The 26,029-nt window shown below is 43.7% G+C and overlaps 2 protein-coding genes across 5 annotated transcripts in view; both read left to right on the top strand.

Annotated features, from left to right (window-relative positions):
- The window catches only part of LOC140126318 (E3 ubiquitin-protein ligase RNF213-like), a 163,128-nt gene extending 152,597 nt beyond the window's left edge, over window positions 1-10,531 (top strand). For both annotated transcript variants that reach the window (XM_072145604.1, XM_072145603.1), the window contains 4 exons: window positions 298-495; window positions 2,131-2,220; window positions 2,722-2,900; window positions 9,851-10,531. In XM_072145604.1, coding sequence (XP_072001705.1) covers window positions 298-495; window positions 2,131-2,220; window positions 2,722-2,900; window positions 9,851-9,992 — 609 coding nt within the window. In that variant the 3' untranslated portion in view covers window positions 9,993-10,531. The remainder of the gene's footprint in view (window positions 1-297; window positions 496-2,130; window positions 2,221-2,721; window positions 2,901-9,850) is intronic.
- Window positions 10,532-17,386: 6,855 nt separating this feature from the next.
- Window positions 17,387-26,029, top strand: part of HMGXB3 (HMG-box containing 3) — a 40,066-nt gene continuing 31,423 nt past the window's right edge. For all 3 annotated transcript variants that reach the window (XR_011854799.1, XM_072145602.1, XM_072145601.1), the window contains exon 1: window positions 17,387-17,507. The gene's annotated coding sequence lies outside the window, so the exon portion shown is untranslated. The remainder of the gene's footprint in view (window positions 17,508-26,029) is intronic.

Below are 26,029 nucleotides of genomic sequence, written 5' to 3'. Positions count from 1 at the left end.
TTCTGATACTCAAATAGTGCATAAAGGGAGAGGCTATCCTGATGCTTTCCAAAAATGTATGGAAGCTATGGTATGACAAGTCTTTAACATTATGTGAAGTCTAATATTAAACGCCCTAACATAAAATATAATAATATATTATAAAGAAAAATGTAAAATTTTGAGAATCACCACGTTTTAGTTTTTTATTACTAACCACAGAACATGTTGAACTAAGTTGCCGCACCCTTAAAGCTGCAATGTGATTGGTTGCTATGTGCAATAATTACTCTTTTCCCCTATGAATCTGTTTTAAAGGATGCCATACCAAACTCAACAATAGATTTTGTAAGCAAGGACCTGAGTACCTTCAGCGATGTGTGTGAGGCCCTAAACATTGTTGAGGTCACATTGGGATTCATTACTTTGTCAGAGGAAAATCCAGAACTTCCAATTACGACATACATAGAGGATACCCTTCAAATGAAAGACCAGGGCAGTGATCATGTTCTTAAGGTACTATGTTTTCCATTTTTATTTGTCGTAATATTAATTAGAACAGCAACTGGTGGCCACATAATTGAAGGTGGTTCTGTGGAGGATGACAGCAACAGAGGTGAAGAGGGTCATTCAGGTCCTCCAGAGTCTATGAGCTGTACACGGTGGATTTTAACAGTACCAGCCCTCAGTCGCGGGTGGTAACAGCTCTGTAGGGATCAATTCCTGGGGCTCCCTTGCTGGTGGCAGATGTGGTAGACCATGGTGTGGTGTGGCAGAAGTACAGGGACACAGGGGTTGAAAACCAGATACAGACGTTTATTCTTCTTCTTGGAGGCACATTTCATGAAGTACAGAAGAGGAAGAGATTGAAACCGACATAGCTAGTCCTCCCCTGTGTCGGATTAGGCACATCTGCCAGTAGACCCAAATACCCAAGGCTACAAAAGGGTTCCTTAGTTATATAAAGTTCTAAAATATCTCTTTACATCTGAGGTTACGCACAATAGTTGTAGAAACAGTTACAGGAACGAAAACTTTTGGCCATGAAGTGTTAGCAAAGTACCCATTCATGCAGACAAGGACCCCCACCCCAACAGTTCTAGAAGACTCACCAGGCTGTGAGTGGCCAGAACCAATATTCCAGAACTACCTTCAATCAACCCTTAATATGTACAATACAGTGGCTAAGCCATGGTACAGGAACGCTAAAAATGCGTTTTGAGGAGTCCTGTGCATACAACAACTTTTTAGCACAGGCCACTGTCGGACCAGCAAGCACAGACTGCTTCCAATAAATGTTGCATTCCTATCATGAAAAACTAATTCAAGGAAATCTACCATCTTGAATCTACTAACCAAAAGTAGATCCATTGGAAGTTTCCCCTGGGCAGCGTGATCCATAAATCCATTGGTTTCCATAGCTTGGTATGGCCAAGCTTTGTGCATGTGATGGCTTTCCCAACATCGTGGGCACGCAAGGGAGCATCTGTACATGAGAAGTAGAGACTTGTCTACCACTGGATTTACTTCAGTAGATAGAATCCAGATGGTAGATTTGCTTGAAGACCTAGACCAAAATTATAAATTCAGACACTCAAAATAGGTACAGTGCCAATATTATAGACCAAATGAATGTGGGTTCTGTATATCGCGCTCCTCCAATATGAAGATGGTTAGTTACCTTTTGCTGCGGAGCATGTGTGAACAGGTCCTGAATACTCCGTGTTCCATGTGGTCTGTTCACACATGCTCCAGTGGTGACGTCACCGAAGCAGACACCGGAGAACTTCGAACAGCGTCCACGCACATCCGAACGCGGTCACCGGCCGGGGCTGCTCCGAATCCGTGGCAGAAGAAAAAGAAAAAGTGCATCTATCCCTCATCCTTTACCCCAGGTTGGTGAACGGGAGCAGAACACCGCAGCAAAAGGTAAATAACCATCCTCATATTGGAGGAGCGCGATATACAGAACCCACATTCATTTGCATTTCTTATCAATACCATGATAGGAGGTATTTAGTATATTGCAGCACCAATTAGACTCAGTTGCGCCAGTAAGCACTTTGTTTGTATATATATTATAGACCAGTTACATTTAAGCAGTTTGAAATTCAATAATTTTTTTCTTTTTTAAATCTGAATTGCTTGCAGGCGTTAGAACGCTGTAGCCTGAAGAACGCCATCGCTCTCTGGCAACTACTCACCGCTCTGAAGTCCGCACATCTTCTACACCTGAAAAGAGTAAGACGAAACACTGGTGCTCATTTACTAAGGGTCTGCGGAGCGCATTTTTAGTTGGGTTTCCCGAAGATTTCCGTTTTGCGCCACATTGCGCTGGGGATTGTGTTGCACATGATCGGATTTTGCTGCATCGGCGCCGGCTTGCACGCAACAGAAATCGGGGTGCGGGCCGTCGGACAATCCCACAGATTCGGACAACGCACAAGATTTAACATTTAGAATTGTGTCGCAAGACAAGTAATTACAAGCACAGGGAAGAAGAAGGTGAACTCCCGCGGACCTCGGCAGGGAAGCGACGGATGCAGGAACTCGGGCGCACGATCTTTATGAATTGCGCCGGACTTCATCCTCGTCGGACCGTCCGGATCGGTAATTGCAACAGGACCAGGTAAGTAAATTTGCCACTTTATGTAAAACGTGTTCTACACTAAAAAGGTTTTCTCTTCATTACACCCTTTTAAATTTTGGAGACCAACGCCGCCCCCATGCTTTATTCTTCAGGACCCCTTTGCTGATGTAGACCAGGCCTATAAGATGGAATTGGACAAGGAAATGCAGCAGCAACTCAATATTTTCCTGGAGCAACATGGAGTGAATACCTTTTTGTTTGAAGTGCATGAAATGATCATCTTGCAACTAAAGAAAAAGGACAGCACTGAGGATTGGAGACCCTTCTGGAGGTAAGTTACAGCCTGCTCCACTTTATTACACTGACACATACACTGATTCACCTCCTGCCAGCACATCGTGAGCAGAGAGAAGCTACAAACTACAAGGAGATAAGTGATCCGGGGGAAGGTAGACACATATCTTTGAGATGTAGCAAAGCTAAAAGCGTAACAGTGTAAAAATCTGTCAGCCTCTATGTAATAGGTATCTCATACATGTCATCATCTCTGATCTGTCTCTTCTCTCTCTTTCTACGTGTTGGTACAATGTCAGAAGCCGAAAGTGTATATACACCTGTACCCTGATAATGTAACCACATTGTCACCACACAAAACTAGATGGATCATAATGTGTCTGCTTAGAGAGTCCCCACCCACAACCTGGGATTTTGCACTGAGCAGCCTAGGGAGTTATAGGAGCTCTAAAACAGCAATAACACTGAGTAAAATTGTAAAGTAAGGGGTTAAAATGATCTTTATTGTTTTAATATCATTACGGGATTGAGATGTGAGAATTTTCTTTCGTGGGAAAACCCCTTTAAAGGGGGTCTCTACTGTGGACATTTCATTAAAGGGGGGTTCTGATATGGACATTTCATTAAAGGGGGGCACTGCTGTGGACATTTCATTAATGAAGTGCGGCTGCTGCTGGACATTTTATTAGAGTAGCGGCTGCATTTCCTACCCCAGGGCTTATATTCCATATATTTTTGTATAGACAGTGCAGCTTTTTCTGTTGTCTATCAGCAGGGGCTACAGAAAAGGGGGCAGCTGCAGGAAATGGGGCATTTTAGAGCGGTGGCTGCTGGAAATGGCACTTTATGTGGGTTGAGGTTAGCTATGGGGTATTTCTAAGGGCAACCAATTTTTTTCCAGGGGACCATGATGTTAGGGGGGCATGATCCCGGGGGTGGGGGGAGTTCAGCTGCAGAGTGCACAGAGGCCGGACCAACCAGGGGCAGCAATCCAGATCCTGGACTGTCCGGCAGATCTGGTCTGGATGGCAGTCGAGGTGGAGGGTTTCATGGTGTCAAATTACTTTTAGGAACAGTACAAGATTAAAGGGGTGGTCCACTTTCAGCAAATATTTGATTTGGTTTGTGTGAGTAAAAACAATAAGATTTTCCAATATACTTTCTGTATCAATTCCTTACGGTTTTCTAGATCTCTGCTTGCTGTCCCACTATAGAAAGCTTCTTTGTTTACTTCCAGTGGATATAATCTGACCATGTGATGTGATGGACAGGCAGGTGCACGAACCATTATTTTAACACATCTCCTATTACTCTCTGAGATAATAATAATGGTTCGTGCACATGCATGTCCATCACATCACATGGACAGATTATATCCACTGAAAGTAAACAAAGAAGCTTTCTATAGTGGGACAGCAAGCAGAGATCTAGAAAATCATAAGGAATTGATACAGAAAGTATATTGGAAAATTTTATAATTTTTCCTTACACAAACCATATCAAATATTTGCTGAAATTGGACAACCCCTTTATGGATATAGAGTAGTACTTAAGTCCTAACATCTGAGAACATGTTGGTTTGGAAGCTGGGGGGCCCTAGTCCTGTGAACAGCCCAGGGCTTATGAGACGATTAATCTGCCACTGCTTATCAGAGGAAAGGTCTTCCTTCTCCATTTACTATCTTCCCCAGTGGCGTAACTACAGCCGTAGCAGCCGTAGCGGTTGCTACGGGGCCCGGGAGGTCCAGGGGCCCGCGCTCCCGTTCCTGACTTCACAACTTCACTTTGGAGGTGGATGATGGTCCCTGCCCTGCCACATACATTGGCACAGGTCCGGCGGTCCGTATGCTCTAAGTCCCCGAGAGTTCCTGCACCCGGCTCTCCTCCTCCTTAGAGTACTGTTCTCCCGGCCAGTGCTCATACAGCAGCAGCGAGGCTCGGGCTGCTCCCTGCCCTGCTGTACTGTCTGGACACAGTGCTGCTGTACTGCATAGGTACAGGGCTGCTGAGCCTCTGGGACCTCGAGGAAGCAGCAGCCCCAGGGAGACAGCAGGTAACACAGGCCGGGCAGAGAGCTATGGGCTCCCGGGGAGTGAGGAGCAGAGACCAGGCTCCAGGAGGATGGAGTTCCCGAGCAGCACAAACTATCATCGGAGGAGGCTGCAGAGAGGAAACATCTTCTGGTAAGTATATTTATGAGTGTGTGTATGTATATGCTTTATATGTGTGTGTAAATGATGTATGCTGTGTATATACTGTATGTATGTGTGTGTAAATGATGTATGCTGTGTATATACTGTATGTATGTGTGTGTAAATGATGTATGCTGTGTATATACTGTATGTATGTGTGTGTAAATGATGTATGCTGTGTATATACTGTATGTATGTGTGTGTAAATGATGTATGATGTGTATATACTGTATGTATGTGTGTAAATGATGTATGCTGTGTATATACTGTATGTATGTGTGTAAATGATGTATGATGTGTATATACTGTATGTATGTGTGTAAATGATGTATGCTGTGTATATACTGTATGTATGTGTGTAAATGATGTATGCTGTGTATATACTGTATGTATGTGTGTAAATGATGTATGCTGTGTATATACTGTATGTATGTGTGTGTAAATGATGTATGCTGTGTATATACTGTATGTATGTGTGTGTAAATGATGTATGCTGTGTATATACTGTATGTATGTGTGTGTAAATGATGTATGCTGTGTATATACTGTATGTATGTGTGTGTAAATGATGTATGCTGTGTATATACTGTATGTATGTGTGTGTAAATGATGTATGCTGTGTATATACTGTATGTATGTGTGTGTAAATGATGTATGCTGTGTATATACTGTATGTATGTGTGTGTAAATGATGTATGCTGTGTATATACTGTATGTATGTGTGTGTAAATGATGTATGCTGTGTATATACTGTATGTATGTGTGTGTAAATGATGTATGCTGTGTATATACTGTATGTATGTGTGTGTAAATGATGTATGCTGTGTATATACTGTATGTATGTGTGTGTAAATGATGTATGCTGTGTATATACTGTATGTATGTGTGTGTAAATGATGTATGATGTGTATATACTGTATGTATGTGTGTAAATGATGTATGCTGTGTATATACTGTATGTATGTGTGTAAATGATGTATGATGTGTATATACTGTATGTATGTGTGTAAATGATGTATGCTGTGTATATACTGTATGTATGTGTGTAAATGATGTATGCTGTGTATATACTGTATGTATGTGTGTAAATGATGTATGCTGTGTATATACTGTATGTATGTGTGTGTAAATGATGTATGCTGTGTATATACTGTATGTATGTGTGTGTAAATGATGTATGCTGTGTATATACTGTATGTATGTGTGTGTAAATGATGTATGCTGTGTATATACTGTATGTATGTGTGTGTAAATGATGTATGCTGTGTATATACTGTATGTATGTGTGTGTAAATGATGTATGCTGTGTATATACTGTATGTATGTGTGTGTAAATGATGTATGCTGTGTATATACTGTATGTATGTGTGTGTAAATGATGTATGCTGTGTATATACTGTATGTATGTGTGTGTAAATGATGTATGCTGTGTATATACTGTATGTATGTGTGTGTAAATGATGTATGCTGTGTATATACTGTATGTATGTGTGTGTAAATGATGTATGATGTGTATATACTGTATGTATGTGTGTGTAAATGATGTATGATGTGTATATACTGTATGTATGTGTGTGTAAATGATGTATGATGTGTATATACTGTATGTATGTGTGTGTAAATGATGTATGCTGTGTATATACTGTATGTATGTGTGTGTAAATGATGTATGATGTGTATATACTGTATGTATGTGTGTAAATGATGTATGATGTGTATATACTGTATGTATGTGTGTAAATGATGTATGATGTGTATATACTGTATGTATGTGTGTAAATGATGTATGATGTGTATATACTGTATGTATGTGTGTAAATGATGTATGATGTGTATATACTGTATGTATGTGTGTAAATGATGCATGATGTGTATATACTGTCTGTATCTGTGTGTAAATGATGTATGCTGTGTATATGCTGTATGTATCTGTGTGTAAATGATGTATGATGTGTATATACTGTATGTATGTGTGTAAATGATGCATGCTGTGTATATACTGTATGTATCTGTGTGTAAATGATGTATGCTGTGTATATACTGTATGTATGTGTGTAAATGATGTATGCTGTGTATATACTGTCTGTATCTGTGTGTAAATGATGTATGCTGTGTATATACTGTCTGTATCTGTGTGTAAATGATGCATGATGTGTATATACTGTATGTATCTGTGTGTAAATGATGTATGATGTGTATATACTGTATGTGTGTCTGTATCTGTGTGTAAATGATGTATGATGTGTATATACTGTCTGTATCTGTGTGTAAATGATGTATGATGTGTATATACTGTCTGTATCTGTGTGTAAATGATGTATGATGTGTATATACTGTATGTATGTGTGTAAATGATGTATGATGTGTATATACTGTCTGTATCTGTGTGTAAATGATGCATGATGTGTATATACTGTATGTATCTGTGGGTAAATGATGTATGATGTGTATATACTGTATGTATGTGTGTAAATGATGTATGCTGTGTATATACTGTATGTATCTGTGTGTAAATGATGTATGATGTGTATATACTGTATGTATGTGTGTAAATGATGTATGCTGTGTATATACTGTATGTATGTGTGTAAATGATGTATGATGTGTATATAATGTCTGTATCTGTGTGTAAATGATGTATGTGTATATACTGTATGTATCTGTGTGTAAATGATGCATGATGTGTATATACTGTATGTAAATGATGTGTATATACTGTATGTATCTGTGTAAATGATGTATGATGTGTATATACTGTATGTATCTGTGTAAATGATGTATGATGTGTATATACTGTATATATGTGTGTAAATGATGTATGATGTGTATATACTGTATGTATGTGTGTAAATGATGCATGATGTGTATATACTGTCTGTATCTGTGTAAATGATGTATGATGTGTATATACTGTATGTATGTGTGTAAATGATGTATGATGTGTATATACTGTCTGTATCTGTGTGTAAATGATGTATGATGTGTATATACTGTATGTATCTGTGTGTAAATGATGTATGATGTGTATATACTGTATGTATCTGTGTAAATGATGTATGATGTGTATATACTGTATATATGTGTGTAAATGATGTATGATGTGTATATACTGTATGTATGTGTGTAAATGATGCATGATGTGTATATACTGTCTGTATCTGTGTGTAAATGATGTATGATGTGTATATACTGTATGTATGTGTGTAAATGATATATGATTTGTATATACTGTATGTGTGTCTGTATCTGTGTGTAAATGATGCATGATGTGTATATACTGTCTGTATCTGTGTGTAAATGATGCATGATGTGTATATACTGTATGTGTGTCTGTATCTGTGTGTAAATGATGCATGATGTGTATATACTGTATGTATCTGTGTGTAAATGATGTATGCTGTGTATATACTGTATGTATGTGTGTGTAAATGATGTATGATGTGTATATACTGTATGTGTGTCTGTATCTGTGTGTAAATGATGCATGATGTGTATATACTGTATGTATCTGTGTGTAAATAATGTATGATATGTATATGTGTCTGTATCTGTGTGTGTAAGTGATATGGTGTGTATATAATGTATGAGTGTCTGTATCTGTGTAAATGATGTATATATACTGTATGTTTGTCTGTATATGCTGTATATGTGTGTGTGTATACGATGTATGATGTGTATATACTATATGCATGATTTATTTGCTATGTGTATGTTTATGCAGTATGTGTGTATATGGTGTGTTTATACTGTATGTATGTATGTGTATATATAGGGTTAGTATATATTTTTTGTATAAGTATATTATGTACATAAATTCTATATGGGGGAGATTTATCACAGCTTCTATGCCAATTTTCTGGTGTAGAAGCAGTGACATAATTGTGAATTCTTGCACAAAGCAAGAATTTGCAATTAAAATCATGAATATGCCAACTGGCGCCAAATATGTATATATATATATTTTTTAAGGAGAAGGGGGCCCCACGCAGAAATCTGCTGTGGGGCCCAGCCTCTCCTAGTTACGCCACTGATCTTCCCTACTCTTTCTATAAGATCTGTCTCACAAGCAGCAAGTCAGAAGCTCCCTGAGGTTTCATAGAACATAATAGCTTTATGAAGAGGGGAGGGAGAGTAGCAATTTACAGCAGCTAGTTATCCACCCACTGCTTAAAAGGCACAGCCAAATCTGCTGTACTGCTACGTCCATTCATTCATTCACACACACAAAGCTCTGCTTCATCCATTCATTCACACACACACAGCTCTGCTTCATCCATTCATTCACTTAGGTCTACTACATACATTCACTCACACGAACAAACTCAGCGCTGCTATACTCACACAAACCTCTTATTCTTATCCAGTCCCAACCACACCTTCTTCCCTGTCCCCATCAATGGGAACATGAGAGAGTTAAAAGACCTTGATGAATCACATGCTTTTGACATCCCTCTTGGTCCTGCAGAAACACTTGTTGGGATGCCAGGGATCAGCCCCTCAACCAATCTCCAGGACAGCGGTCTGGAGGGTCTGGCAGTGCTGGATCCTCCTGACAATAAGACGCAGACAATTTTTAGCAAGATTTTTTTTTCTTGCTAAAAAGTGTGTCTTATAATCTGAAAAGTACAGTATCTTCCAGAGGCTTTGAAGTTGTACAAAAAGGGGATATTAGGGAATATTTGCCACTATACATGAAATCTGAGCGTTGGAATAAGTGACAGCAGTTATAGGTCTTATTATACCAGTTTGCTGTATTTCCTCCTGACGATAAACTGTCTGTATTTCATGAATGCAGCATACAGGAATCACTGGAACTTCTATTTTCATGGAAAGATGCGGACTTCAAGAAATTTGAAGATTTTCCGGCTAGTATTTTACTTGCCCAATGCATTGACGCATGGAAGTTTGCTGCAGCTAAGAAATGGGATCGTCTGTAAAGATGTGGAAGTGATAGCTGCTGCTCCCCTGAACTAATCGCCTTTGTACCCTGTTGTACACATATGAATTCTGTTCATTTGAATCTGCAAGATGGACAAATTTTTAATGTAAACAATAAAATTCTGAAACTATGGGGGGCATTTATCCTGCGATGGCGCTATGATGAAATTCAGCCCCCTCCGGATACATCAGGGGCGACGCCCCTGGTGTACAATTCTACAATTTTGCCTGGTGTAGAATTGTGCCGGCCGCCCCCTTTACACCCCTCTACACCCATTTGGCATATAGGTGGTGTAAAGTGGAAAAGAATCGCAAAGCCTGGTGGCCTTGCGATTATTTTGGGGCTCTTATCCCAGAAAACTGTGTCTTCTTGTGTACACATGCTTTTTAATCATCACTAAAGAGTTTTACAATAAGATATTAATCTTTAAAATAGTTGGATATTACCCAAGAATACAATATCTGTGCTCCAGATTAAAGCATAACCTTTGAAGCAGATTTTATTTCAGACATAAACATTGCGGATGATAATAGTAAACTTTGTAATCAACTTCATTATGTAAAGCAGATTCTCTGTGACTTTGGCAAATATATTGAAAGTCCAATTCAGCTCACCCGTGGAGATCCTTGTAGCTGTGTGTCTGATCACATTTTAGGTCCGTGCCATGGAACAAGTTGTCCGGACACCAACAAACAAACACAGGAGAAAAATTGAAGAAGTTCCGGCACTGGTTAAAAAAAAACTTTAATGTTTTATTAGAGTACAATAAAAGAGTGACTACATGCATGCAGAGAAACTGACCTGATTTGGAGCGAAAAACCCCCTTAGTCATAGCATGCTATGACTAAAGGCATTTTCTTGCCCGAAATGTGTCAGCTTGTCTGCATATATGTAGTCACTCTTTTAATGTACTCTAATAAAACTTTAAAGTTTTTTTTTTAACCAGTGCCGGAACTCAATTAAATTTTTCTCCTGTGTTGGAAATCCTTCAATTTATCTTTGTGACTTTGTATGCCCCTTCTTTCTCCTGCAGTGAGCAGTGTATCTGAAGTCCCATACACAGTATAGAGAGAAGGACAGAAGGCTAGATTAACTCTTACCATACCTAAAGAATATTTTCCTTGATGATTCCGCTCTCTTAGGTGATTAAACTATCCACAGACTGTCTTCTAAGTCATTGGTTGTCCAACAATTTAAAAACTTAGCAGGCAGGCTGGGGAGGGCTTTCAAAAAAAAGAAATCTTTACTCACCTCCCCCAGCACTTCCGATCTCCTGCGATCTGTTGGAGCCAGGGCCATGTTTGCCTTTCCCAGTGGTGCATCAGAAAGCAGATTTACACAAACTGCTTAAATACAGTAAGGAAGAAAGGCAGAGGAAAAAGAAGGACTCGGGAATCGTTCAGGAAGTTTAGAACTACTTTAAGGGAATCTGTCATTACACTTTACCCCATAAAACCACTAGGTCCTACAGGTACGGAATGAAATGTCCTTTCTAGAACTCCTCATTTTATGGGAAATCTTACCAGTTTATCAATTAAAAAATGCTCAAAATTAATGTTACAATGAACAGTGAAAAGTCCTATTTGCCTGAGATGAGTGTCACGGGTGCCCCAGTGATCCACATCTAAGATTGCGGGCACACCAGTGTCGGCTTCTCCCAGTAACCACTGACGGATCTGTAAGCCTATGCCTAAGAGAAAGCATTCAGTACTCTGACCTCCTGTTGTGACCCAGGACCTGACCCTGACTTTGCTACTTCACTGCCAGCCCTGACCTCCTGCTCTGTTCCTGTTTCTGCATCATTGCCGCGTGTTCTGACTACCTGCCTGTCCCCGACCTTGAGACTGCCTGGTGTTTCTGTACTTTGACCTTGCGCCTGGTGGAACGACATGGTGGCACCACACCGCAGCAAGACCATCCTGCTTTGTGGCGGACTCTGGTGAAAATCGGGTGTCACTTAGATTCCGGTCCCAGGTGTCGGCTTGTGCCATCGTCCCGTGGTTCTGTCACCTACAGAAGTGGAGATAAAGACAGTGTAATGCACACTCTGGACACAGACTAGAACAGTAGACAACGACGGTAGGCCCTAAAGATAACTCACTTCCCCATTTTCTCTACCTGATTGCCTAGCAATCATAGTGGTAAGGGACAACTAGGAGAAGTTCCCTCCTAGCATCAAAGTGCAAATCACAAAGACAGGAAAGACAATACAAATAAATAAGAGGAGTCAGCAAAGTTGGGTCAGAAGCAAAAGGACAAATGCAGTACCAAATCACAAGAGCAGAGAATGGTCAAAACACAAGCAAAAAGTCAGGATACCAGGAGATACCAGAATCAGAAGAATAGTCTGGAGCTTACTAAGATACCTATATAGCAAGCAGGGTTGTGCAGAACTATTTTGTGATATCAGAGTCCCAGGCCCAGGACTCTAAAATCTGGACAAAGTATAGGAGAAAGGGAGCAGACTTCGTTAACCCGCTGTTATTAACAGGTTCTATGATTGCTGCAGAGCCCAAGCTGCAGGCAAGTGATGAGGGTGGTGTTAATCAATGTTAACAGCCACCAAGCCTAAACCCATATTCACACTGATAATGTTCAAGTAAGACACAATCAGACAAATAGAAGATGACACCAACACAGATGTTACAGTAAACCCCCCCTCCCCCATTTATGAGGGGCCACTGGACCCTTATTAATCCCACTAGGATTGAAAGGATTCTGGTTATGGTATAACCTGAGAGTAATGAACCTGTCCAGCAACAGCACAACCAGGCTTGGCGCTAGCTGTCAGACTGGGTAAGTGGTGGCGACCTCACCCTGCGACATTCCTGGGGGCTAAGGCCCAGCCTGTGGCAGATAAGCCGCCCTGACAAGGTAAAACCCACTATGAGGAACCTAACCACCGGTCCCTGAGCGACCCTACAAGGTGACAGGAAAGACTGACTTCGTCTGGCAGCTGCTGGATGGTGGAGTGGACAGGTTACAGGAATTCTGATATTGAGCAGTGTTCACACTGGTACACAGAAACCAAAAACCAACACAAGTCTGAAACAGGAAAAGCGGGTTCACGCTTGGAAATAGACAACACTGATGAACAATTAACAGATCCAGACAGAGAAGCAGAGTCGGACAAAACTAGATCAAAACCCAAATGGCAGCAAAGGTACAGAATCGTATAGCAATAGAATGGTTGGTGAGCGTAGCAGAGGTAAAAAAACACAGAATAGTAAACAAGACGACAGCCAACGGAGGATAGAGGGACATCTTGGCATGGATGTTACACTGAGGAGGCGTGGAGCATGCAGATCGTTGTCAGAGATCCATATCCACTCCTCAGGACAATATCCAATCCATATGTTATCCAATGTAACAGATGTTGGATGGAATTCAGAGCCCTACGAGAATGGAGTGGATTGGCAGGCATAATAGTGTGTAAAAATTGCACAGTCACGTATCCTGTGATGCAGAAGCTCGTCATTAGCAATGCAGCAGGGCAGAACATAAACAAACATCATAAAACAAAATCTGCAGTCAAAAAGAGACTCCATTTCTTCACAGTGGCAAACACCAAAAATGTTGGAGGTCCCATGCTTTAGTCATGCCATGGAAGGGATTGTTTGAACAGTAAATCTCTTCAAAGGGCGGGGGTGGGGGGTTAGATCTCAGTTCACAATGCAAGTACCAGGTGATTAGGCAGATCTGTTGTCAGATTTTATCCTGTATCCTAACTGGTAAGATCTTGATAAAACTCTTCCATGTCTCAAAAAATCTTTCCACCATTGTTTCTTTTAATGTGAACCCAACCCAATCCATGGGGAATATAATCCAATGTTGCAGAATGGCCTTTAACATTGGTGCAGCCACACAGTGTAAAAGTCTTACCTCTCATGAATTGGTGGTCTAAAGGATCATCCACTGGGGCGTGATGGGCACAAAATTGGTCAGGTGGGAGAAAGTAAAATCCCTAACCAAGGTCCAAAACCTTTGAATCTGACATCAAAGCGACAAACGATAATTACCTGCCCCCACCCTTGAACATATTTGGGATAATAATCAGAAGGGAAAATTTTCATCAAGTGACATCTATGGGGAAATATATAGGGACTGTGTATAAACTGTAGCGTGGAGTGGTCCATGCAACTTTGGACTTGCCTACCAATGTGCTCGTAAATCTACCGTTGGGCCCTAGAACCAACAGACTCTGCCCCATGATTGCCGCTGACTCAACCCCCGTTGTCAGTGACCCCGCCCCTAATGACTCCGTCAATAACTTGAACTCTATCAACAGATAGAGTTGAAATCACTAATATTGCAGAGAGTTGTCAGCATTTTGTTGCCGGCCTTTTGTACACAGCAAGAAAGAATAGGAGAGGAGTTGCTGGGGAATGTGGAAAGCTGAGTATCTAGTGTTTATTATTTTTTGTTACAATCCAAAGAGGAGAGGAGGAGTCACACTAATAGAGTGTGGAGATCAGGGCCACAAAAAAGATGGGGAGAGAGAGGCCACAATATGAGGGGAGTTTAGAGAACACAATATTAGAGATTAGAGGCCACAAATAAAAAGAGGGGGGGGGGGAGGCCACAAAATGAGGGGGAGATGAGAGGGGCCACAAGATAAGAGGACACAATATGAAGGGGAGATTAGAGGACAGAATATGAAGGAGAGATGAAGGGACACAATGGGGCATATTTATCAGGGCCTCTGCTCTACTTAATGTTAGCACCTGCGATCATTTGTCCTAATCCGCCACCTTCACGCTGTCGGCGACTGTCGTCAGCGGCATTTATTTCTACGCCAGGCAGGCTGAAGCCTCTTGATGTATTGCGCTGCGACAGCGGCGGGGCTATCATACGCCGGCGTAAATATCCCCCAATATGAGGGAAGATAAGAGGGGCCACAATATGCGGGGTGATAAGAAGACACAATATGAAGGGGAAAGGAGGAGACACAATATGAAGTGGAAATGAGGGGACACAATATGAAGGGGAAATGAGGGGACACAATATGAAGTGGAAATGAGGGGACACAATATGAGGTGGATACATTGTGAATGGGAAATGAGAAGTCACAATGTGAGGGACAAATAAGGTTACACGATATGAGAGAAAAGGAGAAGACAACAATGTGAGGGAGAGATGATGGTGCCACAATATGAAAGGAGATCAGGGACCACAATATAAGGGAGGACAGAATATGAGGGGGAAATAAGAAGGGCCACAATATGAGGCGGATACAATGTGAATGGGAAATGAGAGGCCACAATGTGAGGGACAAATAAGGTGCCACAATATGAGAGAAAAGGAGAAGACAAAAATGTGAGGGAGAGATGATGGTGCCACAATATGAAAGGAGATCAGGGACCACAATATAAGGGAGGACAGAATATGAGGGGGAAATGAGAAGGGCCACAATATGATGGAGAGATAACAGGACACAATATGAAAGAGTTTGTATGTTTTCTCAGTGTTTGCATGAGTTTCCTCCGTGTCCTCTGGTTTCCTCCCAAACATACTGGTAGGATGATTAGATTGTGAGCCCATGGGGACAGGATGGATTTGCCAAGCTCTGGGCAGCACTGCATAATCTGTGTGTGCCATATAAATAAAGAATTATTATTATGGGGAGATGAGGGGGGCCATATTATGGGAGCAGATGAGAGGCCAGAATATGAGGGGGAGATGACGGGGGCCACATTATGAGGGGAGATTATAGACCACAATATAAAGGGAGGAGATAAGAGGGCAGAATATGAGGGGGAGATGATAACAGACATTATGATGGGAGATGAGGGGACCACAATATGAGAGGGAGATGAGAGGCCAGAATATGAAGGGGAGGAAAGGGGGGATGATGCATTTCTATTTTTTGCCTTTAAAAATCCCCAACTTTCTTATTTTTCTGTGCACAGTGCAGCATGGGGACTTGTTTTCTGTGCAACAAAATGCACTTCCTAGTGTCAGTGTTTTATTGTCCATGCCGTGTACTGGGAAGTTGGAAAAACATTCCGATTGTGGTGAAATAAAAAAATGCTTTTGACACCTTTGGGTCAATATTGCGTTCACAAAATGCGCACGTTAATGCAATGTTGACAGCAATGTAATAAGTCAAATCTCCTCTTTTCTGGAACGTTTGAATGCAGCCGAGACACACAGGGAGAGTTATATATGAAACATGCGATTGGTGAGGCTGCGGTCACAAGTGGCGTTTTGAACATGTTTTTTGCCCGTTTTTAAGCAGTCCGTTAAAAAAAGCATGCAGTTTTTGAAAAAGCATCTGTTTTTGATCGGTTTTAATTAAGATAATTGGAAAAACCGGTTAAAAACGGATGTGGCTTTAAAAAACGCATGTGTTTTTTAACGGACTGCTTAAAAAACGGGTTCAAAACGCCACGTGTGACCGCAGCCTAATGAGTACTGAGTGTTTTGTGTGCACTCAGTACTTGTTTGCAAGTGATTCATTGCATATGCGCTGTGACCTAGCTCCTCGCCGCAGCTTATGGTTGATGCCACACATGGCGTTTTGAAACCGTTTTTGGTCCGTTTTTAAGCATTCCATTAAAAAACGTAAGCATTAAAAAATGCATCCATTTTTTAAAAACGCATGGGGTTTTTGAAAATGCATCAGTTTTTGTCCGTTTTTATTGTGCAAATTTGGAAGCGTTTTCAAAAAATGCATGCATTTTTTTAACGGATTGCTTAAAAACGGACCAAAAACGGTTTCAAAACACCATGTGTGGCATCACCCTATGAGAACAAGCACACGCACCACAAGCGCACCAGACCTTGCTGCGGCACGATTTCATTAGTGGTTTCAGTAAAACGCATGTGATTGCTTACCGATCGCATGCATTTCACCGCATACGAAAGTGCGTTTGCAAATACAATTCTAGCGCTACGTGCGACCTTTGTGAATGCAGCCTTATCAACTCACAAGTGTTCCCCCTTCTTGGCTGGAGGGAGGTCAAGGACCAGAGGGGCATGGGAACTGATTAATGACACTTTACTTTTGTCACACTTGTCCCAACCTCCACTGTTTCACTTGTAACAAAATAATTTGCACCAAAACCGCATCCTGTGTTTAAGGAGATTACACAAGGCAGAGGAGCTATCACGTTTTTGACTCCCCTCCTGGTTTTATTTTCCATAACCGCACTTAAAACAAAAACCTGAACGTGTGAATATACCTCCAATACCCTGCAAAGTGTCTGTGTCTTCTGCACAGCAATAAAACGCACACAGTTACTGTGATATAGCAATGGTGTGTCTATACATGTCTGCGTATTACGGATACTATAGCCCCGCAGGAGATAAAAAGAAAAAGAACGTGATAATCCATTTCGCCATCCACTACTACATCAGGACACACGTGGCTAAAAGGCCGCCGCTGATTGGCTCGTCGCCTTTCATTCCACGCACCCATTGGTTGCTCCGCCTTAGGAACGTCGCCGCCATCTTGGAGAGGGCATGGAGGAGCGGCAAAGCCCTAAACACCGCGGCTTGTCGTAGCAGACAGGTAAGCGACAGAGAATGGGCTCCGGGGGTGCACCGTATGATTCAGGGTGTAACCGGCGCGATAAAGGTTCATCTTATGAGCTCCTGAGGGCGCCGGGAGGTGAAGTCCGGTAGGGAGTTAATAAGGCGGACGCTCATTGGACGTCGGGGAGTGCCCGAGTCAGTATGAAGAGACATGAATAGGCAGAGGGGGAGGGGGGAGAGACACAGAGAACACCGGGTGTATGGAGGAGAGCTGCAGGCATTGCACCGGGTGTCATAGATCACCGGGATTACACCACTTCCAAAAAATGTTATGCTAATTGGATTTAAGGAGCATAAATGTTACAAATTTTTTGGTTTTTCAATGAAACTCATGGATAGTCTTGTGTCTCTGGGCTCTCGGGATCACTGACATCAATCACAGATGATAATTAGTTTGCCCAGTGAGCCCAAATAAAGGAAAACTGCTTAAAAGGATGTTCCCAAAGTATAAAAAGTGGTAACATGGGAAAGAAAAAGGACCTCTCTGCTGCCGAAAAGCGTCAAATAGAGCGATGCCTCGAACAAGGGATGAAAACGTTAGACATTTCACGGAAACTCGACCGCGATCATCGTACCGTGAAGAAATATGTGGCCGATTCGGAGCACAGACGGGTCCGGGCGGATAAAGGGAGCGTGAGGAAGATATCGGCCCAGCGAGTTCGTCGGATTAAGAAAGCGGCTGCTAAAATGCCTTTGCAAACCAGCAAACAGATATTCGAAGCTGCTGGCGCCTCTGGGGTCCCGCGAACCTCAAGGTGTAGGATCCTTCATGGACTTGCTGTGGCGCATAAACCTACTATTCGGCCACCCCCAAGCGGTGCTCACAAGCAGAAGCGGTTGTAGTGGGCCCAGACATGTTTTAAGTCCTTTTCCACTAATAAAATTCTGCATTTTATATACTGTATATACTCAAGTAAAAGCCGAGCCATCTACAAGCCGAGGTCTCTTATTTTACCACCAAAAACTGGGAAAACCCATTGACTCTAGTTTAAGCCAAGGGTGGGAAATGCGTTGGTAACAGCCCCCTGTAGTGTACAGCCTGCCCAGCCCCCTGTAGTGTACAGCCTGCCCAGCCCCCTGTAGTGTACAGCCTGCCCAGCCCCCTGTAGTGTACAGCCTGCCCAGCCCCCTGTAGTGTACAGCCTGCCCAGCCCCCTGTAGTGTACAGCCTGCCCAGCCCCCTGTAGTGTACAGCCTGCCCAGCCCCCTGTAGAGTACAGCCTGCCCAGCCCCCTGTAGTGTACAGCCTGCCCAGCCCCCTGTAGTGTACAGCCTGCCCAGCCCCCTGTAGTGTACAGCCTGCCCAGCCCCCTGTAGTGTACAGCCTGCCCAGCCCCCTGTAGTGTACAGCCTGCCCAGCCCCCTGTAGTGTACAGCCTGCCCAGCCCCCTGTAGTGTACAGCCTGCCCAGCCCCCTGTAGTGTACAGCCTGCCCAGCCCCCTGTAGTGTACAGCCTGCCCAGCCCCCTGTAGAGTACAGCCTGCCCAGCCCCCTGTAGTGTACAGCCTGCCCAGCCCCCTGTAGTATACAGTTTGCCCAGCACTTAAAAAGAAAAACTTACATACTCACCTTCGGGTGGTCCTGATGTTTGGCGTGGCTCCATGATGCTCGGTGCGGTTCCTTTTCTGTCTTCTCTGGGACGCTCCGGTCCCTGCGGCTCCTCTTCTGTAACAGCCACCAGAGATGCAGCCATGCGCTCTGTCTGCCTGATGACGTTATAGTATGTGCCGGCTGGCAGAGCGCATGGCCGTGTCTCTGCTGGTTGTTACAGAAGAGGAGCCGCAGGGATGGGAGCGTCGCGGAGAAGACAGAAGAGGAGCCGCGCTGAGCATCGGGGGCGTTGGAGGTGAGTATGCAAGTTTTTTTTTTCTGACTGGAGTATAAGCCAAGGTGCGGTTTTTCAGCACATTTTTCTGTGCTGAAAATCTCTGCTTATGCTCGAGTATATACGGTATATAATTTTTGCGTGGATGCTGGAGTTTCCTTTTGGATTTTTCTGAAGGCTACCCTGCTGTTCCCACATGGTTCTCCCTGCATCGGTTATCCAAGGACATCTCTCACTAGGGAGATGAGCAGAACCACTTTTTTCTTCTTTCACAAATCTACATTTTCGGACTGACCACTTTCTTCCATGGTACAAAAAGAAGAATATGGAGCCAAATCCTCTCCGTGCAGGACAATGCACCATCTCATACTGCACGACTACTGTTGTGTCATTGGCTGCTATGGGCTTAAAGGGGAGGATCTTATGGAGTGGCCACCATAAATTATAACTTCTTTATTTGTATAGGGCTCACAGATTATGCAGCGCTGCACAGAGCTTGCCAAGTTGGTTCCTGTCCCCAATGGGGCTCACAATCTATTCAACCTACCAGTATGTTTTGGAGTGTGGGAGGAAACTGGAGGACCTGGAAGAAACCCACGCAAACACGGAGAGAACATACAAACTCTTTGCAGATGTTGAACCCAGGTCCCCAGCGCTGCAAGGCTGTAATGCTAACCACTAAGCCACCGAGCTGCCCTACCATCTTCCCCTGAGCTCAACCCTATAGAGAACCTTTGGGGGATCATCAAGCAAAATATCTATGAGGGTGGAGGCCATTAACATCAAAACAGCAGCTCTGGAGGCGACTCTGACATCATAAAGAAATGAAAGTGGAAAATTTCCAAAATCTCAAAAGTTCAATAAATGCAAGAACTGTGACGGTGATGTCAGAGAAGGGGCCTATGTCACATGTAACTTGGCCTGTTGGGAAGCTTTGGAGTGACCATTTTCAGTTCTTTACACCCTATAAAATTTTTAGAATTTTTTTTTTTTTTTTATTTTGAAAAATATCCTGTTTATCATTGGGAGGTTGGTTCAATAAAATTCGAGTTATACTTTTTTTAACGGGTGATGACTTTTAACAAACTTGCTGTCATTTGCATCAAACATTTTGGAAAATCAGAGATAAATATCTTATATCTATTTCCATGATAAGTTGGAACGTGGAGTTTATGACATATTTAGGGACAGACACTGTGGAATCTGCTCCACACAATCCATAGATACTTTTAACTTTTTTCCTAGTGATCTGTACATTCCAAGAAAATTCTCTATGTGCCGTTATATTGTAAACCCGCCCCTAGTAGATATAATTTGCATAATACTTTTTATTTTATAGGGTTATCATATTCCGTAGCGCTTTACAAATCATATGGACCGTATACAAACAAAATAAGACCTGACAGAGTACAAATATAGTCATATGGAACAATAGGATGAGTCCCTGCTCCCAGGAACTTACAGTAAGACTACATTCGCATGACTGTAGGGGGACCGTAGGCCGGCAATGGACGCGCAAAGCAATACAGTGCTGCACACGTGCACACCGTACCGCTCTGTACACGGGAAAAAGATGGGACATGTCCTATCTTTTCCCATGTTACGGTGCCGTGCGCAATGGATCGGGGGGGGGGGGGGGTCACCACTCCTCTCCATGCCTGCTTGACTACGGCCCAACTCGCATTTGTTCATTGAATGCAGCCTAAGAGGATGAGTGGTTGACACAAGAGCTTACAGTCTATGAGGATGAGGGGGGGGGACACCAGAGCTTACAGTCTATGAGGATGAGGGGGGACACAAGAGCTTACAGTCTATGAGGATGAAGGGGGTGACACAAGAGCTTACAGTCTATGAGAATGAGGGAGTGACACAAGAGCTTACAGTCTATGAGGATGAGGGAGTGATACAAGAGCTTACAGTCTGAGGATGAGGGGGGACACAAGAGCTTACAGTCTATGAGGATGAAGGCGTGACACAAGAGCTTACAGTATATGAGGATTAGGTGGTGACACAAGAGCTTACAGTCTATGAGGATGAAGGGGGTGACACAAGAGCTTACAGTCTATGAGAATGAGGGGTGACACAAGAGCTTACAGTCTATGAGGATGAGGGGGTGACACAAGAGCTTACAGTCTATGAGAATGAGGGGGTGACACAAGAGCTTACAGTATATGAGGATTAGGTGGTGACACAAGAGCTTACAGTCTATGAGTATGAGGGGGTGACACAAGAGCTTACAGTCTATGAGGATGAGGGGGTGACACAAGAGCTTACAGTCTATGAAGATGTGGAGGTGACACAAGAGCTTACAGTCTATGAGGATGAGGGGATGACACAAGAGCTTACAGTCTATGAGGATGAGGGGGTGACACAAGAGCTTACAGTCTATGAAGATGTGGAGGTGACACAAGGGCTTACAGTCTATGAGGATGAGGGGGGGACACAAGAGCTTACAGTCTATGAGAATGAGGAGGTGACACAAGAGCTTACAGTCTATGAGGATGAGGGGGTGACACAAGAGCTTACAGTCTATGAGGATGAGGGGGTGACACAAGAGCTTACAGTCTATGCGGATGAGGGGATGACACAAGAGCTTACAGTGTATGAGGATGAGGGGGTGAAACAAGAGCTTACAGTCTATGAGGCTGAGGGGTGACACAAGAGCTTACAGTCTATGAGGATGAGGGGGTGACACAAGAGCTTACAGTCTATGAGGATGAGGGGGTGACACAAGAGCTTACAGTCTATGAACATGAGGTGGTGACACAAGAGCTTACAGTTTATGAGGATGAGGTGGTGACACAAGAGCTTACAGTCTATGAGGATGAGGGGGTGACACAAGAGCTTACAGTTTATGAGGATGAGGTGGTGACACAAGAGCTTACAGTCTATGAGGATGAGGGGGTGACACAAGAGCTTACAGTCTATGAGGATGAGGGGGTGACACAAGAGCTTACAGTCTATGAACATGAGGTGGTGACACAAGAGCTTACAGTCTATGAGGATGAGGTGGTGACACAAGAGCTTACAGTCTATGAGGATGAGGGGTGACACAAGCTTACAGTCTATGAGGATGAGGGGGTGACACAAGAGTTTACAGTCTATGAGGATGAGGGGGTGACACAAGAGCTTACAGTCTATGAGGATGAGGGGGTGACACAAGAGCTTACAGTCTATGAGGATGAGGGGGTGACACAAGAGCTTACAGTCTATGAACATGAGGTGGTGACACAAGAGCTTACAGTCTATGAGGATGAGGGGTTGACACAAGAGCTTACAGTCTATGATGATGAGGGGGTGACACAAGAGCTTACAGTGTATGAGGAAGAGGGGGTGACACAAGAGCTTACAGTCTATGAGGATGAGGGGTTGACACAAGAGCTTACAGTCTATGAGGATGAGGGGGTGACACAAGAGCTTACAGTGTATGAGGAAGAGGGGGTGACACAAGAGCTTACAGTCTATGAGGATGAGGGGGTGACACAAGAGCTTACAGTGTATGAGGAAGAGGGGGTGACACAAGAGCTTACAGTCTGAGGAAGAGGGGGTGACACAAGAGCTTACACTCTGAGGATGAGGGGTGACACAAGAGCTTACAGTCTATGAGGATGAGGGGGTGACACAAGAGCTTACAGTCTATGAGGATGAGGGGGTGACACAAGAGCTTACAGTCTATGAGGATGAGGGGGTGACACAAGAGCTTACAGTCTATGAGGATGAGGGGGTGACACAAGAGCTTACAGTCTATGAGGATGAGGGGGTGACACAAGAGCTTACAGTGTATGAGGAAGAGGGGGTGACACAAGAGCTTACAGTGTATGAGGATGAGGGGGTGACACAAGAGCTTACAGTCTATGAAGATGAGGGGGTGACACAAGAGCTTACAGTCTATGAACATGAGGTGGTGACACGAGCTTACAGTCTATGAGGATGAGGGGGTGACACAAGAGCTTACAGTCTATGAGGATGAGGGGGTGACACAAGAGCTTACAGTCTATGAGGATGACGGGTGACACAAGAGCTTACAGTCTATGAGGATGACGGGTGACACAAGAGCTTACAGTCTATGAGGATGAGGGAGGGACACGAGCTAACAGTCTATGAGGATGAGGGGGTGACACAAGAGCTTACAGTCTATGAGGATGAGGGGGTGACACAAGAGCTTACAGTCTATGAGGATGAGGGGGTGACACAAGAGCTTACAGTCTATGAGGATGAGGGGGTGACACAAGAGCTTACAGTGTATGAGGAAGAGGGGGTGACACAAGAGCTTATAGTCTATGAGGATGAGGGGGTGACACAAGAGCTTACAGTCTGAGGAAGAGGGGGTGACACAAGAGCTTACAGTCTGAGGAAGAGGGGGTGACACAAGAGCTTACAGTCTGAGGAAGAGGGGGTGACACAAGAGCTTACAGTCTGAGGAAGAGGGGGTGACACAAGAGCTTACAGTCTATGAGGATGAGGGGGTGACACAAGAGCTTACAGTCTATGAACATGAGGTGGTGACACAAGAGCTTACAGTCTATGAACATGAGGTGGTGACACAAGAGCTTACAGTCTATGAGGATGAGGTGGTGACACAAGAGCTTACAGTCTATGAGGATGAGGGGATGACACAAGAGCTTACAGTCTATGAGGATGAGGGGGTGACACAAGTGCTTACAGTCTATGAGGATGAGGGGTGACACAAGAGCTTACAGTCTATGAGGATGAGGGAGTGACACAAGAGCTTACAGTCTATGAGGATGAGGGAGTGACACAAGAGCTTCCAGTCTATGAAGATGAGGGGGTGACACAAGAGCTTACAGTCTATGAGGATGAGGGGGTGACACAAGAGCTTACAGTGTATGAGGAAGAGGGGGTGACACAAGAGCTTACAGTCTATGAGGATGAGGGGGTGACACAAGAGCTTACAGTCTATGAGGATGCGGGGGTGACACAAGAGCTTACAGTGTATGAGGATGTGGGGGTGACACAAGAGCTTACAGTTTATGAGGAAGAGGGGGTGACACAAGAGCTTACAGTCTGAGGATGAGGGGTGACACAAGCTTACAGTCTATGAGGATGAGGGGGTGACACAAGAGCTTACAGTCTATGAGGATGAGGGGGTGACACAAGAGCTTACAGTCTATGAGGATGAGGGGGTGACACAAGAGCTTACAGTCTATGAACATGAGGTGGTGACACAAGAGCTTACAGTCTATGAGGATGAGGGGTTGACACAAGAGCTTACAGTCTATGATGATGAGGGGGTGACACAAAAGCTTACAGTCTATGAGGATGAGGGGGTGACACAAGAGCTTACAGTGTATGAGGAAGAGGGGGTGACACAAGAGCTTACAGTGTATGAGGAAGAGGGGGTGACACAAGAGCTTACAGTGTATGATGAAGAGGGGGTGACACAAGAGCTTACAGTCTGAGGAAGAGGGGGTGACACAAGAGCTTACAGTCTATGAACATGAGGTGGTGACACAAGAGCTTACAGTCTATGAGGATGAGGGGGTGACACAAGAGCTTACAGTCTATGAACATGAGGTGGTGACACAAGAGCTTACAGTCTATGAGGATGAGGGGGTGACACAAGAGCTTACAGTCTATGAGGATGAGGGGAGTGACACAAGAGTTTACAGTCTATGAGGATGAGGGGGTGACACAAGAGCTTACAGTCTATGAGGATGAGGGGGTGACACAAGAGCTTACAGTGTATGAGGAAGAGGGGGTGACACAAGAGCTTACAGTCTATGAGGATGAGGGGGTGACACAAGAGCTTACAGTCTATGAGGATGAGGGGGTGACACAAGAGCTTACAGTGTATGAGGAAGAGGGGGTGACACAAGAGCTTACAGTCTGAGGATGGGGGGTGACACAAGCTTACAGTGTATGAGGATGAGGGGGTGACACAAGAGCTTACAGTCTGAGGATGAGGGGTGACACAAGCTTACAGTCTATGAGGATGAGGGGGTGACACAAGAGCTTACAGTCTATGAGGATGAGGGGGTGACACAAGAGCTTACAGTCTATGAGGATGAGGGGGTGACACAAGAGCTTACAGTCTATGAGGATGAGGGGGTGACACAAGAGCTTACAGTCTATGAGGATGAGGGGGTGACACAAGAGCTTACAGTCTATGAACATGAGGTGGTGACACAAGAGCTTACAGTCTATGAGGATGAGGGGTGACACAAGAGCTAACAGTCTATGAGGATGAGGGGTTGACACAAGAGCTTACAGTCTATGAGGATGAGGGGTGACGCAAGAGCTTACAGTCTATGAGGATGAGGGGGTGACACAAGAGCTTACAGTCTATGAGAATGAGGAGGTGACACAAGAGCTTACAGTCTATGAGGATGAGGGGTGACACAAGAGCTTACAGTCTATGAGGATGAGGGGGTGACACAAGAGCTTACAGTCTATGAGGATGAGGGGGTGACACAAGAGCTTACAGTCTATGAGGATGAGGGGTGACACAAGAGCTTACAGTCTATGAGAATGAGGGGATGACACAAGATATATAAGAGCTTGTATAATGGTCCATCCATTCTTTATAAGGGAGAAGAAATTAATTTAATAAATAAATATTCTGCTGCTTGAACCAACCATCAGCCGCATCTTCTATACAAAGCCCAAGGTGAATGTCACTGCAGAGAATCCTGGCGCTTGGTATCTGGTGTTT

The sequence above is a fragment of the Engystomops pustulosus genome, chromosome 4 (genome assembly GCF_040894005.1).
Source record: "Engystomops pustulosus chromosome 4, aEngPut4.maternal, whole genome shotgun sequence".
Classification (NCBI taxonomy): Eukaryota; Metazoa; Chordata; class Amphibia; order Anura; family Leptodactylidae; genus Engystomops; species Engystomops pustulosus.
The sequence above is the reverse complement of the archived record's forward strand: the minus strand, read 5'-3'. Positions and strand labels throughout refer to the sequence as shown.